At 44.1% G+C, this 12,684-nt stretch overlaps 1 protein-coding gene across 2 annotated transcripts in view; it reads right to left on the bottom strand.

Moving 5' to 3' along the window:
- Nucleotides 1-12,684, bottom strand: part of Nfkb1 (nuclear factor kappa B subunit 1) — a 116,955-nt gene that overhangs the window by 68,535 nt on the left and 35,736 nt on the right. For both annotated transcript variants that reach the window (XM_041655084.1, XM_041655092.1), the window contains exons 5-6: nt 10,535-10,572; nt 7,735-7,833 (exon numbers count right to left, since the gene is read on the bottom strand). In XM_041655084.1, coding sequence (XP_041511018.1) covers nt 7,735-7,833; nt 10,535-10,572 — 137 coding nt within the window. The remainder of the gene's footprint in view (nt 1-7,734; nt 7,834-10,534; nt 10,573-12,684) is intronic.

Genomic DNA, 12,684 nt, shown 5'->3' with positions numbered 1-12,684 from the left:
GCAGAAATCTTTAATAAATAACTAATAAATTAATAAATTAAAAAAAACAAAAAAAAACAAAGTCCAGCCGCTCAAGCAGGAGTCCAGACTCAACCAGTTCAGTTTCTTTCATGGGTAAATAAAGCTGAAGCGTGCACACTTGCCTCAGTCTAGGCTGCACAGAGGCTAACAGCTGAATTATTGGAAGGGGTAATTTAGAATTCTGTTTGTCTTTCTTATTCCATTTATTTATTACTTAGTGTTGGCTTTGGGGGTAGCACACACTGTACAAGTGGGGATTTGAGGGCGACTCTCAGAGTCCGTTTTCCCTTCACCACGTGGATCGTTGGTATCAGTGGCAAACGCCTTTCCGGCTGAGCCACCTCACAGGTCTTAATACCCTATCGTAAGCAGTTTTTCAGGTCACACAGATTTTCAATTATCATTTAAAAACACAGTGATATAATATTCTGTTCCTTGAAGATACAGGACTTCTTTTCAGCCATGCTAGCATGTATCATCATTATAAAATACAGACATCCTCAGGAAATGACCACAGAAACCCGGCCCATTAGATAGCACGCCGTGTTTTACATATGCGAGCTGGGCCCTACATATCACTGTAGTTGGACATTTTTGAATAGGCACACCTATGGTTCAGAACTACAGGTCTAAGGACACTCTAAGTAGAGAGAAATACTGAGTATTGTAATTAGCAGTATTCTATGTGCTGAAGAGTTCTAGCCATCTGTGTGGTAGATTCAAATTATAATAGCTGAGTGACTTTTGAGCTTTTAACAATAAATCATTGAAATTTTTCATTGTTTTATAGCGAATCATTTACTTATATAATGTATATAGAAGTACAATCTTTACCAACTGTTATTGAGAAATAATAGTAACAACACATTTAAACCCGAGGAAATGGCAATTTTTATCTTGTTTGTACAACTGCTAGTTAGGCCGATGGCAACCCTAGTTTGGTGATATGTTTAATAAGAGCCTTCTTATTTAAGAAGCGTGGGATTACACATTACACTGCTCACACAAGAATCCTGGGCCTCATCCCTGAAAGGCAGGGTGTCTCAGCTTTTTCTACACTTCCCCTTCGTCATGGACAATGAGAGGATTGGAGACCTTACTTCTGTTGCTGTGATAACCGAAGAAGTATAAATGAGCACAGCCAGCTACCCTGCTGTCCTGAGCACAGCCAGCTACCCTGAGATCCCTCTGTTCAGCGCACCAGAGTCAAAGGTGACAGTGAAATTCTGCATGTGTCCTCCAGCCAACTTCCACTAGACCTCAAGAACACGTTCCAAACGTTCACGGACATCATTTGGAAGCCTCTGACCTGGAGTCCACCTAGGGGAAGGATGGGGACTCTGGGAGAGTCAGCAGCATCCCTGCCAAAGACTGAGGGCTCTCTGACTATGGAGAAGGTACTTAGAGGCATCTGAGGACCACGAGGCTTCCAGTTGTTCACTTTGCCTCATCATGTGGCTTCCTGAAATGAATGGTGGATACACTAATCTTCTTCAAGCAGAGACCACTTCAATCAAAGATGACTCTAAGAATAGTCATGCTGAGAACACATATGTATGCAGAGAAACATGGGATGGGAGAGGAAAGGCCTCCATGCCAGGCCTAGAAATTCAGACAACCTGCAAACCCAAGAAGCCTGACCTAGCTAATTCTCAGGATTAATTTTCACTGCTCTGATTTATGTCAAAAGGTTCCTTCAACCATTCTCCAACTTCTAATGTAATACTGATTTAAAGGCTATTTTTAAAAATCCCCTAAGTCAATATTATTCTGGGAGTCAAATGTAAAACTTCTAGGTGACTTAGAAAAAAAAATTATATAGATGGTTATACAGAGGACACCACCTGTTTGTAGTGCAGGATCTGCCATGATGCTAAGAGAATATTACTGAAATAATTTTCTTTTCTTTTCTGGTTTTAACCACAAATGGCTTCATATTTAATCAGTATCAAAGAAAGGTGTGAGTTGGGGGAGAGGGGAAGGGAGGAGCGGGAAGGAAGACGGGGAGAGAGACAGACAGAGAGACAGACAGACTGGTGGAGACAGATGACTAACTGAGACTTCCCCTTTTCTGGCAGTTGGCACTAAATCTCACATCTTTTCCATTGACTGGAAAACTGACGGGCACCTGCCTTAAATTACGTGTTGAGAAACACAGAGTGCTTCAATTTATCTAAAGTGGGCAAAAATGTAAATATATAGTTTAGAAATGAAAGAAGAAAGAAGGAAGACAGTCAAGGTTACTGCACACCTGGGATTCCTCAGTACTCTGGAGGCAGAGGTGGGGTGGTGAGTTCAAGGCCAGCCTACACTACGTGGTAAGATCCTAGAGAAAGAGAAAGAGAAAGAGAGAGAGAGAAAGAAATCAGTGACCAGTTTAATTAGCTGCTGTCAAAAAGTCAGTACCTGTGGTGATATTTTGTTTATGCTTTAACAAATAAAGCTTTCCTGAAGATCAAAGTGCAGAGCCAGCCACAGTAGTTAGGCCATGGTGGCAATGGTGGCTCACACCTTTAATCCCAGCCCTAGGGAGGTAGAGATGGGAAGTGATGTGGCTGGTTGGAGAAAGGAACATAAGGTGGGAAGAGACAGGAATTCAGGATTCAGTCTGAGGATTCGTGGAGCCAGAATCTTGCCCATTTTGGTCTGAGGATTTGGTAGACGGAAAAGATCTTTCTAGTAGCTGGCTGCTTTACTTCTCTGATTTTTCAGCATTTACCCCTATATCTGACTCAGGGCTTTTATGATTAAAACCAATTAGAATTCGTGCTACAAATACCTTCAGCATTATTCTTATACATATCCAAGGTTTTAAAAATCTACATGAATTTACATAAAATTCTATGTGTAAACTCACAAGTCCCAAACCTTTCCAAAACCATGAAAGGATCCATGGACCTTGAGTTATAAAGAAAGCCCTTGTTTCAATAAAGTTTGTGTGTGTGTGTTACAAAGCACAGGGTGCATATCTCTAGGAATGTGACTCTTTTCTTTGAGCACAGCAAACAAATCAGGAGTGCCAATGGACACCCTAAAAAAATGCTACGACCTAGGTTCTGAATGCATGCCCATCGGTTATAGTGATCTTTCCCCCTGGCAGGTTAGGTAACTGTATCAGACTAAATTATTCAAAATTAGTATTCCAGCTAGATCTTTAGGATGGCAAGCCTCCGGATTCAGACATGCCTGTGCAAAGAAAAGGAGCTTATGCAAAGACATGTGATATCCTAAAGCACACTGCAGATCCCCAGGCTGTATTAATCTTGACAGAAACTTAACATTAAGGATTCTGAAGTGAGAGGCACTTAAGAGAGCAGACTTTACAGTGGGGGGAGGAAGGGGCCAAAGCTGTTGTTAACCGAAACATTCCTGGACACCCTTTCCCTGCACAGAAAACCCCAGAAGGAAGGGCAGTGGAGTAGCTGCCCAAAAGGGGATGGCAACAGTCATACTGGCACCGCGATGTTTCAAGCTCTGGTGTTTGATGATTACAAATAGATCGTAGTCTACAAAGGAAGGACACTGATGCCGATGTGCAATCTGCACAGGGTGGCCAGCGCAGAAGGACCCAGAGCCACTGCTGGTGGGCCGCAGCAGCGCTCCCGAGGCCGCCTGTAGCTGCTTCTCTTGGCCTTGTTCCATCTGCTCGAGGAAGGCACTTTGATTTAAAATTTTTCTGCAGCACTTTCGGGAAAAGGATGGCAGTGAGCCTTCCCTGGCACTCCTTGCTGAGTCAGGAACAGGCAGTGACAGGCTTGGTCCAGAAGAAGCTCTGCTGCCTCCCCTGCTCTGCTGCCTCTCAGGAGCCGCCAATGAAATCAGAGCCCAGCAAACTCCCAAGGCAGGGCTTTAGGACAGACAATGGATTACTCAGTCTTTAAAAAGCAGAAAACTTCCTTAAACTTTGCATATTTATTTTCCCTAGCTTTCCCCCTGAATATGATTTTTTTCTTTTCTTTTCTTTTTTGCTTTGAGGCTCAGTGTAAATTCTGTACTGTTTTTGAAGACATTTTTATTCAGACTTTGGTAAAAAGGAACAGACAGGATCAAAGTGATCAGTGTTAATCTTCAGGCAGGTCAGTCTTAACCCTTGTTTAGTTTGAAAAGGAGGAGCCATCATATATAATAAAAACTTTGGGTTAAAGCTAGTAAAAAGTAGTTTTCTTGAAAGTGATTTTAGTTATGAATGTATACCTATGTGGTAAAATATAAAGCCGTCTCAGAGAAAGGCCATGCGGAAGAATGGTTTCTCTATGTGGACGGCAGGAGGACAAAGCAGTGACTGGGCGGGGCTTCTACCATAGCTACGCTGCAGTTCACAGAGAGAGGGAGAAAGAGACCCAGAGAAAGGCATACGCAAACAGCAAATAGGCAAAATAGTACTATCTTTTACATTTATGTTTTGGTATATGGTATTTGCTACATAACATTTTAAATTTTGTATGCTTGAAACATTTTGTAACGTGAAGTAATTGGCTTAAAAAAAAAAAGAATATTCCCCAATCCAACCCAGCGCTACCACAGGTGGTGAAAGGAATGCTTCAGTCTGGAGAGAAAGCTAACCACAGCCATGAGGACGCAGGAGTAAGTAATCCCAGAGCAGCTCATCAAGAGCGGAAAAGGCACGTGAAGACTGCGCCACAGTGAGAGGCGTCTGAGCCCAGCTTGCACCCCAGTCATCTGCCACAGTTCTAAGCTCTTCTAACAGGACGCGCTTTGGGAGCGCCCTCGAGTTAGTGTGAAAGCCAACGGGAGGCTCCAATCTGAACAGTCAACAAGATGGGCCTTTACAAGCTCCATAAGAACAGCCGGATTCCCGGAGTCCCAAGTCATGACCAGTCCCCAAAGCTTTCAATAGCCCTTAAACCCTCACTGCCATCTTCACAGCACATCAACCGCCAGCCTTCCAGGGACAGCAGGGTGGGGGTGCTGGAAGAGGCAGGGCAACAGGGCCTGAGTTCAGAGACAGAGGCTGGGGATGAGGGTGAGGAAAGAGCTGAGCCCAGCCACCTTACTCGTAAGCCTGAACAAATGTACGTCCTACAGATCACAGACCTTGCACTGCAAGGCTACGGAAGCGTCATTTCTCTCAGTGAGTGCAGGCGTCCACCTCGGGGGACGGATGATGGGAGGGATGTGAGGTAACAGTATGATCCTACCCGGCAGCGTTCTACAGATGCTCCCGTTTTCACGATAGTGGGCCCCAAAATTCCAGCCCCACTCAAGTAAAGAGTACACGAGAGGATCACAACTTACACTTCTTTCATAGGGCCCACACAGAACCCCTAAAGTTTCTTCTAACCTTAGTTCTTTAGTGGTCATCATCAGCGTCAGTGCTGACAAGTGACGCTCAGTTACCTGTCGCAAACACGGACACATAAATGTGTACAATATTCACATATGACACACAGAGACAGGTGGAAAGTCCAAGATCTGACTTCAGATTCCCTCTGCCTGTTTCTTCTTTGCTGTCCAGAATTCTCATCCTCCCTGACTTAGTTTACCACACTTCTCTAGGTCTTGTCGGTAAGCTCCTGCCCCCCCCCCCCCCCCCGCAACGCATACTCGCTGCAGGGAAAGAGGCCCTAGCCCTAACTCTGAGCTCCAGTTTTTCAGCGCTAATAAATATCACAAGAGTATGTAATAGATGAAAACACATGCTAAATCACTAATGTTGAAGAAAGCATTGATTCTCTTTCCTGGTGATCTGTTCTGCTTTCCTCGCCCAGCTCCTAAAGGACTGGAAGCCACAGACTGTCCTCAGGGATAACTGTAGATGTGAGTCAACTACAGAGGACAATGTAGAAGCTGGAAAAGCATTTTCCTGCCCTGGCGTCTGCACATTTCCAGAGGAGACTGGCAAGTGTGCTGGACTGAGGAAGGAAGATCTACCCTCTCTGTGGACAGACGCATCCAGTCAGGGAGAAACCCCTTAAAAGGAAAAGCCAGGGAGAATAGTTTCTCCATTCCTCTTCCTCCTCCTTCCTCTGCCCCAGTAGAATGTGGGGCACTCCCCATTTTTGCCCCCTGCACTCCCAGGGTATCAGAACTCCAGGCTTCCCTACACTGCCAGGCTTACCCTAGCATTAGCACTCCCAGGATCTTAGGCCGCTGGTCCTACACTCAGAGTCCCAGCAGCCACCTGGTGCTCAGACTTCTGTGCTTGAAATATTACCAGCATTCTGGGGTACATATTAGAGGCACCCCACAGTAGGACTTCTTATCTTTCATGATAGAACAGCCGATTCTATCATCTATCTACCTTCCTATCAATCAATCAATCAATCAATCATCTATCCACTCACCTCTATCCTATTGGTTCTATTTCTCTAAAAAAAAAAAACACTGTCTAATATAACTGTGGCCTTTGCAAACTAAAAACATTGCACTTCTATATCCAATTACCTTTACTAAGAAAAATACCTTTCATTCCCCAACTACAGCCAAGAGTCTTAAAATGAAAACGTGACTCATAGAATCCAGGCTAGGAGTTGAGCTTCAAAGGAAAGATAAAAAATGAGGTGGCTCTTTATTTTAGACACACAGTAAGAGACTAGGAAAGTCTGGGCTGGGAAGCAGGGTATGAAAAGGAGGAACAAACTATTAGGGTGGCAAAATCAAAGATCAATTTCCCAGTGTCAGAAACTGAGTTTACAAATGCTAGCAGGTAGCCAGAGGCTGAAGTGGCAACTCTTACTTCTGGTAACTGTGAGTCTAAGCTTGAATTACTGAATAAATGACTAATTGACTCAATTGCAATTTTTTGTTTCCCCGCAAAAGCATTACCAGTCTCTGAAATATGGCAATGAATTAGTAAAATAAAAAACTCATCCAAAGCTACACAGAGAAACCCTGTCTCGAAAAACAAAACAATTCAGAACTAGAGAAAAATATTCTCAATTATATCACCAATGTAAGAAGCTAAAGACTGAGAAATTGCATCTAACCTCACCCCCATTCCACATGCTACAGAACTCCTTCTGAGTGGCTGCACAGGGTCCCTGTCAGGATCTCTATGGTGTACCTAAGCATAGTTCCTCATTTAAACTCTAAAACACCTCATGAGCTCTATACTAGCAGTATTCAGGCATTTATGTCGGGCAGTTGGAAGTTTGTTTGAAACCCATTCAGCTCATCACTTAGGGTCTGGATTTATGACCTAAAATAATATACTCTATGACTATATAGTCTGTCAACTGTTTTGTCATGAAATCTTTATAAACCCAGCATTTGGAACTTGTTGTGAAGACATTTTGTTTGTTTGGTTTTCTTAAAGACACGGTCTCACATAGGCCAGGTTGACCTCAAACTTTCTAGCTGAGATTGGCCTTGAACACCTGCTACTCCAGCCCCTTCCATCCCAGGTCCTAGGACTGACTACTGGTACACACCATGGCACCTGGCTCAAAGTTTTACTAAAGCATCACAGAGGGTATAGAATTTAAAGACTTCAAGATTTGAAAAGGCAGCTTTAAGATCGCTGGAGAGGCAGTGAGTTTTCCTTAGTTGATGTTGGCGCCATTTCAATTAAATGGAGATGTTAATGGTGATTGAAAGTTTGTCATTTCCATGAGATGAATTTCTATTTAAAAATTCTAATAACCACGTAAACACTTCTGCTTAGGGCAAACGAGCATCCTATTCATTCACACTTATTTGCAGCATTCCCTGGCTCTGCCCCTAGGCAGTCAGAGTGGTGGACTCCAGACTTACTTTGACCTGAGGGTAGGATTTCTTGTTCTTCTCACTAGAGGCACCAGGGAGCCCGCCATGTGATGGGCCTTCACACACATAGCGGAATCGAAATCCCCTCTGTGGAGGTGAACACAAGCAGGAATTACTAAAAACAACGACAACATTACACACACGATTCTAAACATGTAATTATAGAAGACCACTATGAAGATGAAAGCTACTCTCCAGAAGCTATTATGAACATGATGCCAGCTGGTGTTTGTGTACTAAGCTGGGTTGGAGAAGCCAGGCACCCATCTTCAGCACCATCTTCTGCGGAGACGGGGTGATGGAGAGTTTAAGGCTGTGGACACAATGTGCTGCTACTCTTGTCTCAAAGCAGCCTTCTCAGCTCAAACTGCCACTGCCAAGCTCTCCACTCCACCTTTAGTCAGTAACAGCTATGCTAATTACTTGAAGTAGTTCCTTTATCTGCTCAATTACAGCAGAACTGGGGCAGGCTGCAGGCGTGGCTTTTAAAACAAAGTGCTTCGGAGTAACACATGGCCCGTGGGCTACAACATTGTCAATGGGACAGTCTTCTCAGACTTGGAAGAAAAAGATGATTAGTTTTGTGAATATTAATGTCATTGGGATCCAGCATGGATAACACTTGAACTTAATGACTCTAAACTAGACAGGGGCGTGTGTAACTGCTGGCTCCTGGCTACTGCAAACTGGCCAACCCTAAGATGGAGACCCACTAACTGAGAGAATCCAAACACACCTCCAGTTTAAAATTCTACTAGGTAGTACACATCTTTAAGCCACCACTTGGGAGACAGAGGCATGTGTGTGGAGGTCTGTGAGTCTGAGGCCACAAGGCTACAAGACCCAGCCTCAAAAGCACAGTGAGATACAAAACAACATGATTAGACAGTTAGCACCAAGAACTGTACAAACTGGATAGTCTGAAGAATACCAATCATGCTTTGATCCATTTCCATCCAACCTAGGAAAAAACTCTGTGTCCAAAAGGCCCCCAAGAAAAAGGGCATTTCTAACTCAAAAAGTTAACACAGCAGCTCCTTATCTTGAATCACAAAATTCCTTTGTGGCCCTGAAAAAGTACGTGCATGGACACTGCCATACCTTAGAGAGCGTGACGCCTGACACGGCAATCAGCGTGGTTCAGTCGTGATGTGAACCGTCAGCTCGTGAAACTATGTAGCATTCCTAGATGCACACAAAGTGGCACTTATTCTAAAGACGGAACTTTATATTGCTCTGTTAGGTTGGTAAGATGATTTTGAGTTGGGTGTGGTGGCTCACATCTGTAATCTTAACAGCTGCAAGGTCGAGGCAGGGGAATTGCCACCAATTTGAAGTCAGCAAAGACTACAGTGTTGTTGTCTCAAAAATAAATTAATTTTTAAAATTGAACAAAAAACTAAAAATAAGATGTCTTAAAATATGTAATATGAATGAATTTCTAGTTAAAATTAAATGTTTACTATCAACCCATATTGATCTTAGGAACCCCATTTACTTAAGATGAGGCATTAACCTCAGAGAGGATACATCCATGTAGTCAAAAGTCTGACTGAGATACAACCTCCTAACTTCCACTGAAGCTAGATCTCAAGACAAAACCAAAAACAAAAACCAGGGTGGCAAACAGATACAATGTTTACTCACATTTTATATATTCACACATAATGAATTAAAATTTGAATTCTGGAACTATATTAGCTCTTCAAACAAATCATAAATACCAATTCCTTTGGGGTTCATGGTAACAAAATGCACATTAAAAGTCTTATCATTGGGCTATGCTCAGAAAAGTAAGGTTCTGGGGTTGGCAAGATTGCTCAGTGGGTAAGGTGCTTGCCACCAAGCTTTGTGTGAGTTTGATCTCCAGAACCCACATAGTAGGAGGGCACCAACTCCCAAAAGTTTTCATCTCCATAGACATGCTTATGCACACACACGTGCACGCGTACACACACACACACACACACGTACCACACACACATACACACACACACGTACCACACACACATACACACACCACATACACACACACAACATACACACACCACATACACACACACACACACCACATACACACACATACCACACACACACCACATATACACACACCACACACACACCACATACACGCACGCACACACACACACACACCACATACACACACATACCACACACACACACACCACATACACACACACACACCACATACACACACATCACACACACCACACACACACACACACCACATACACACACACACACCACATACACACACACACACACACACACACACACGCAGTCCTCTCCTTGCTCCAGACTCAATGGGATGTGTGGTGGGGACTCCGTAGTCCATTCTAATCGTCTCCCACTAGTGCTTTTCGTGCCTTGGGTTACACATTCCACACACAAAGAGTCTGGAGCTTATGAAGGCAGGAGAAGCATCCTGTGGGCATGGACATGAGCAGTAAAGGTGAGATGTGACCAGTGAGAGTTGTTTCCTTAGGAATGAAAACCACCGGTGCTTTCCATGGAAGTTACTGATAAGCTAGGTGAAAGAGATACAGACTACCAAGACCCATGATTAACTGGAGTTTCAAGGCCTTTTGGAGATTACGTAAGAAAAATGTGAAGTAGACATAGGAAGTTATTATATAACATGGCCATCTGTTGCTCATCCAGATAAACCACCTCTGTTACCAGATTAGTAACTGTTATTCAATGCCCGAGCCTTAATATTAGATGTAGAGACCTAACATTATCAAACAGCCTACCCCTTTATTCTTACCTGTTTTGGTTGCTCTAATATTTGAAGGTATGGGCCATCTGTTAAAAACAAACACAACAAGGGAAAACCAAAAGAAACTGTGAGACTTCTAGAACCTGGTATGAAATACAAAGCAAGTCAAAAGCTGAAATTATGTTTCAAATCATTTTTATCAGTGAGATCCTACATTTGATATATTAAATATATTCTCATCTTTAAAGGTATTTATTTGCTTTATTTTTTGTATCTGAGTGTTTTGCTTGGTGCTCAAGTAAGCCAGAAGAATGTCTGATGCCCTGGAGCTGGAGTTACAGATGACTGTTAGCTGCCATGTGGTGCTGGGAGCCAAGCTTGGGTCCTCAGGAAGAGCAATGAACACTGTAAACTGTTGACAATTGCTCCAGAATTCAGGTTCAGTTTATTTTAACAGGAGTTTAAGTGAAAAACAATAAATATGGCTTTTTGGTGAGGGGGTGGTGACGGTACGCAGCTGGACGGCTGGCAAATTTCAGTCGCAGCAGCTCCAGCCTCATCTGTCGGCACGCGTGCTAGAACACTAACATCGCATGCTAGAACACTAACGCATCGTGTGCTAGAACACTAACGCATCGCGTGCTAGAACACTAACGCCTCACGTGCTAGAACACTAACATCGCGTGCTAGAACACTAACATCGCGTGCTAGAACACTAACGCATCGCGTGCTAGAACACTAACGCCTCACGTGCTAGAACACTAACGCATCGCGCGCTAGAACACTAACGCATCGCGCGCTAGAACACTAACATCGCGTGCTAGAACACTAACATCGCGTGCTAGAACACTAACGCATCGCACGCTAGAACACTAACCATCGCGCGCTAGAACACTAACCATCGCGCGCTAGAACACTAACGCATCGCGCGCTAGAACACTAACATCGCGTGCTAGAACACTAACATCGCGTGCTAGAACACTAACATCGCGTGCTAGAACACTAACGCATCGCGTGCTAGAACACTAACATCGCGTGCTAGAACACTAACATTGCGTGCTAGAACACTAACGCATCGCGCGCTAGAACACTAACATTGCGTGCTAGAACACTAACGCATCGCGCGCTAGAACACTAACATCGCGTGCTAGAACACTAACGCATCGCGTGCTAGAACACTAATGCATCGCGTGCCAGAACACTAGCATCGCGTGCTAGAACACTAACGCACTGCGTGCTAGAACACTAACGCACTGCATGCTAGAACACTAACGCATCGCGTGCTAGAACACTAACACATCGCGTGCTAGAACACTAACGCATCGCGTGCTAGAACACTAACGCATCGCGTGCTAGAACACTAACATCGCGTGCTAGAACACTAGAGCATCGCGTGCTAGAGCACTAACGCGCTGTGTGCTAGAACACTAACACATCGTGTGCTAGAACACTAACACATCGCGTGCTAGAACACTAACTCATCGCGTTCTAGAACACTAACATCGCGTGCTAGAACACTAACGCATCGCGTGCTAGAACACTAATGCACTGCGTGCTAGAACACTAACACATCGCGTGCTAGAACACTAACTCATCGCGTTCTAGAACACTAACATCGCGTGCTAGAACACTAACGCACTGCGTGCTAGAACACTAACACATCGCGTGCTAGAACACTAACTCATCGCGTTCTAGAACACTAACATTGCGTGCTAGAACACTAACGCATTGCGTGCTAGAACACTAACCATCGCGTGCTAGAATACTAACGCATTGCGTGCTAGAACACTAACGCATCGCGTGCTAGAACACTAACCATCGCGTGCTAGAACACTAACATCGCGTGCTAGAACACTACCATCGCGTGCTAGAACACTAACACACTGCGTGCTAGAACACTAACACATCGTGTGCTAGAACACTAACACATCGCGTGCTAGAACACTAACTCATCGCGTTCTAGAACACTAACATCGCGTGCTAGAACACTAATGCATCGCGTGCTAGAACACTAACCATTGCGTGCTAGAACACTAACCATCGCGTGCTAGAACACTAACATCACGTGCTAGAACACTAACGCATCGCGTGCTAGAACACTAACGCATCAAGTACACCACCCCTCTGAGTGCCACAGCATTTCCAGCTGCCTTTCATCAGTGGATGACAACCCTCCTTCCTCAAAGCACCTGCGCAGT

The sequence above is a fragment of the Microtus oregoni genome, unplaced genomic scaffold (assembly GCF_018167655.1).
Source record: "Microtus oregoni isolate MIOR12 unplaced genomic scaffold, Mior012 000000F_ref0000247, whole genome shotgun sequence".
In the NCBI taxonomy this organism is placed as follows: Eukaryota; Metazoa; Chordata; class Mammalia; order Rodentia; family Cricetidae; genus Microtus; species Microtus oregoni.
The sequence above is the reverse complement of the archived record's forward strand: the minus strand, read 5'-3'. Positions and strand labels throughout refer to the sequence as shown.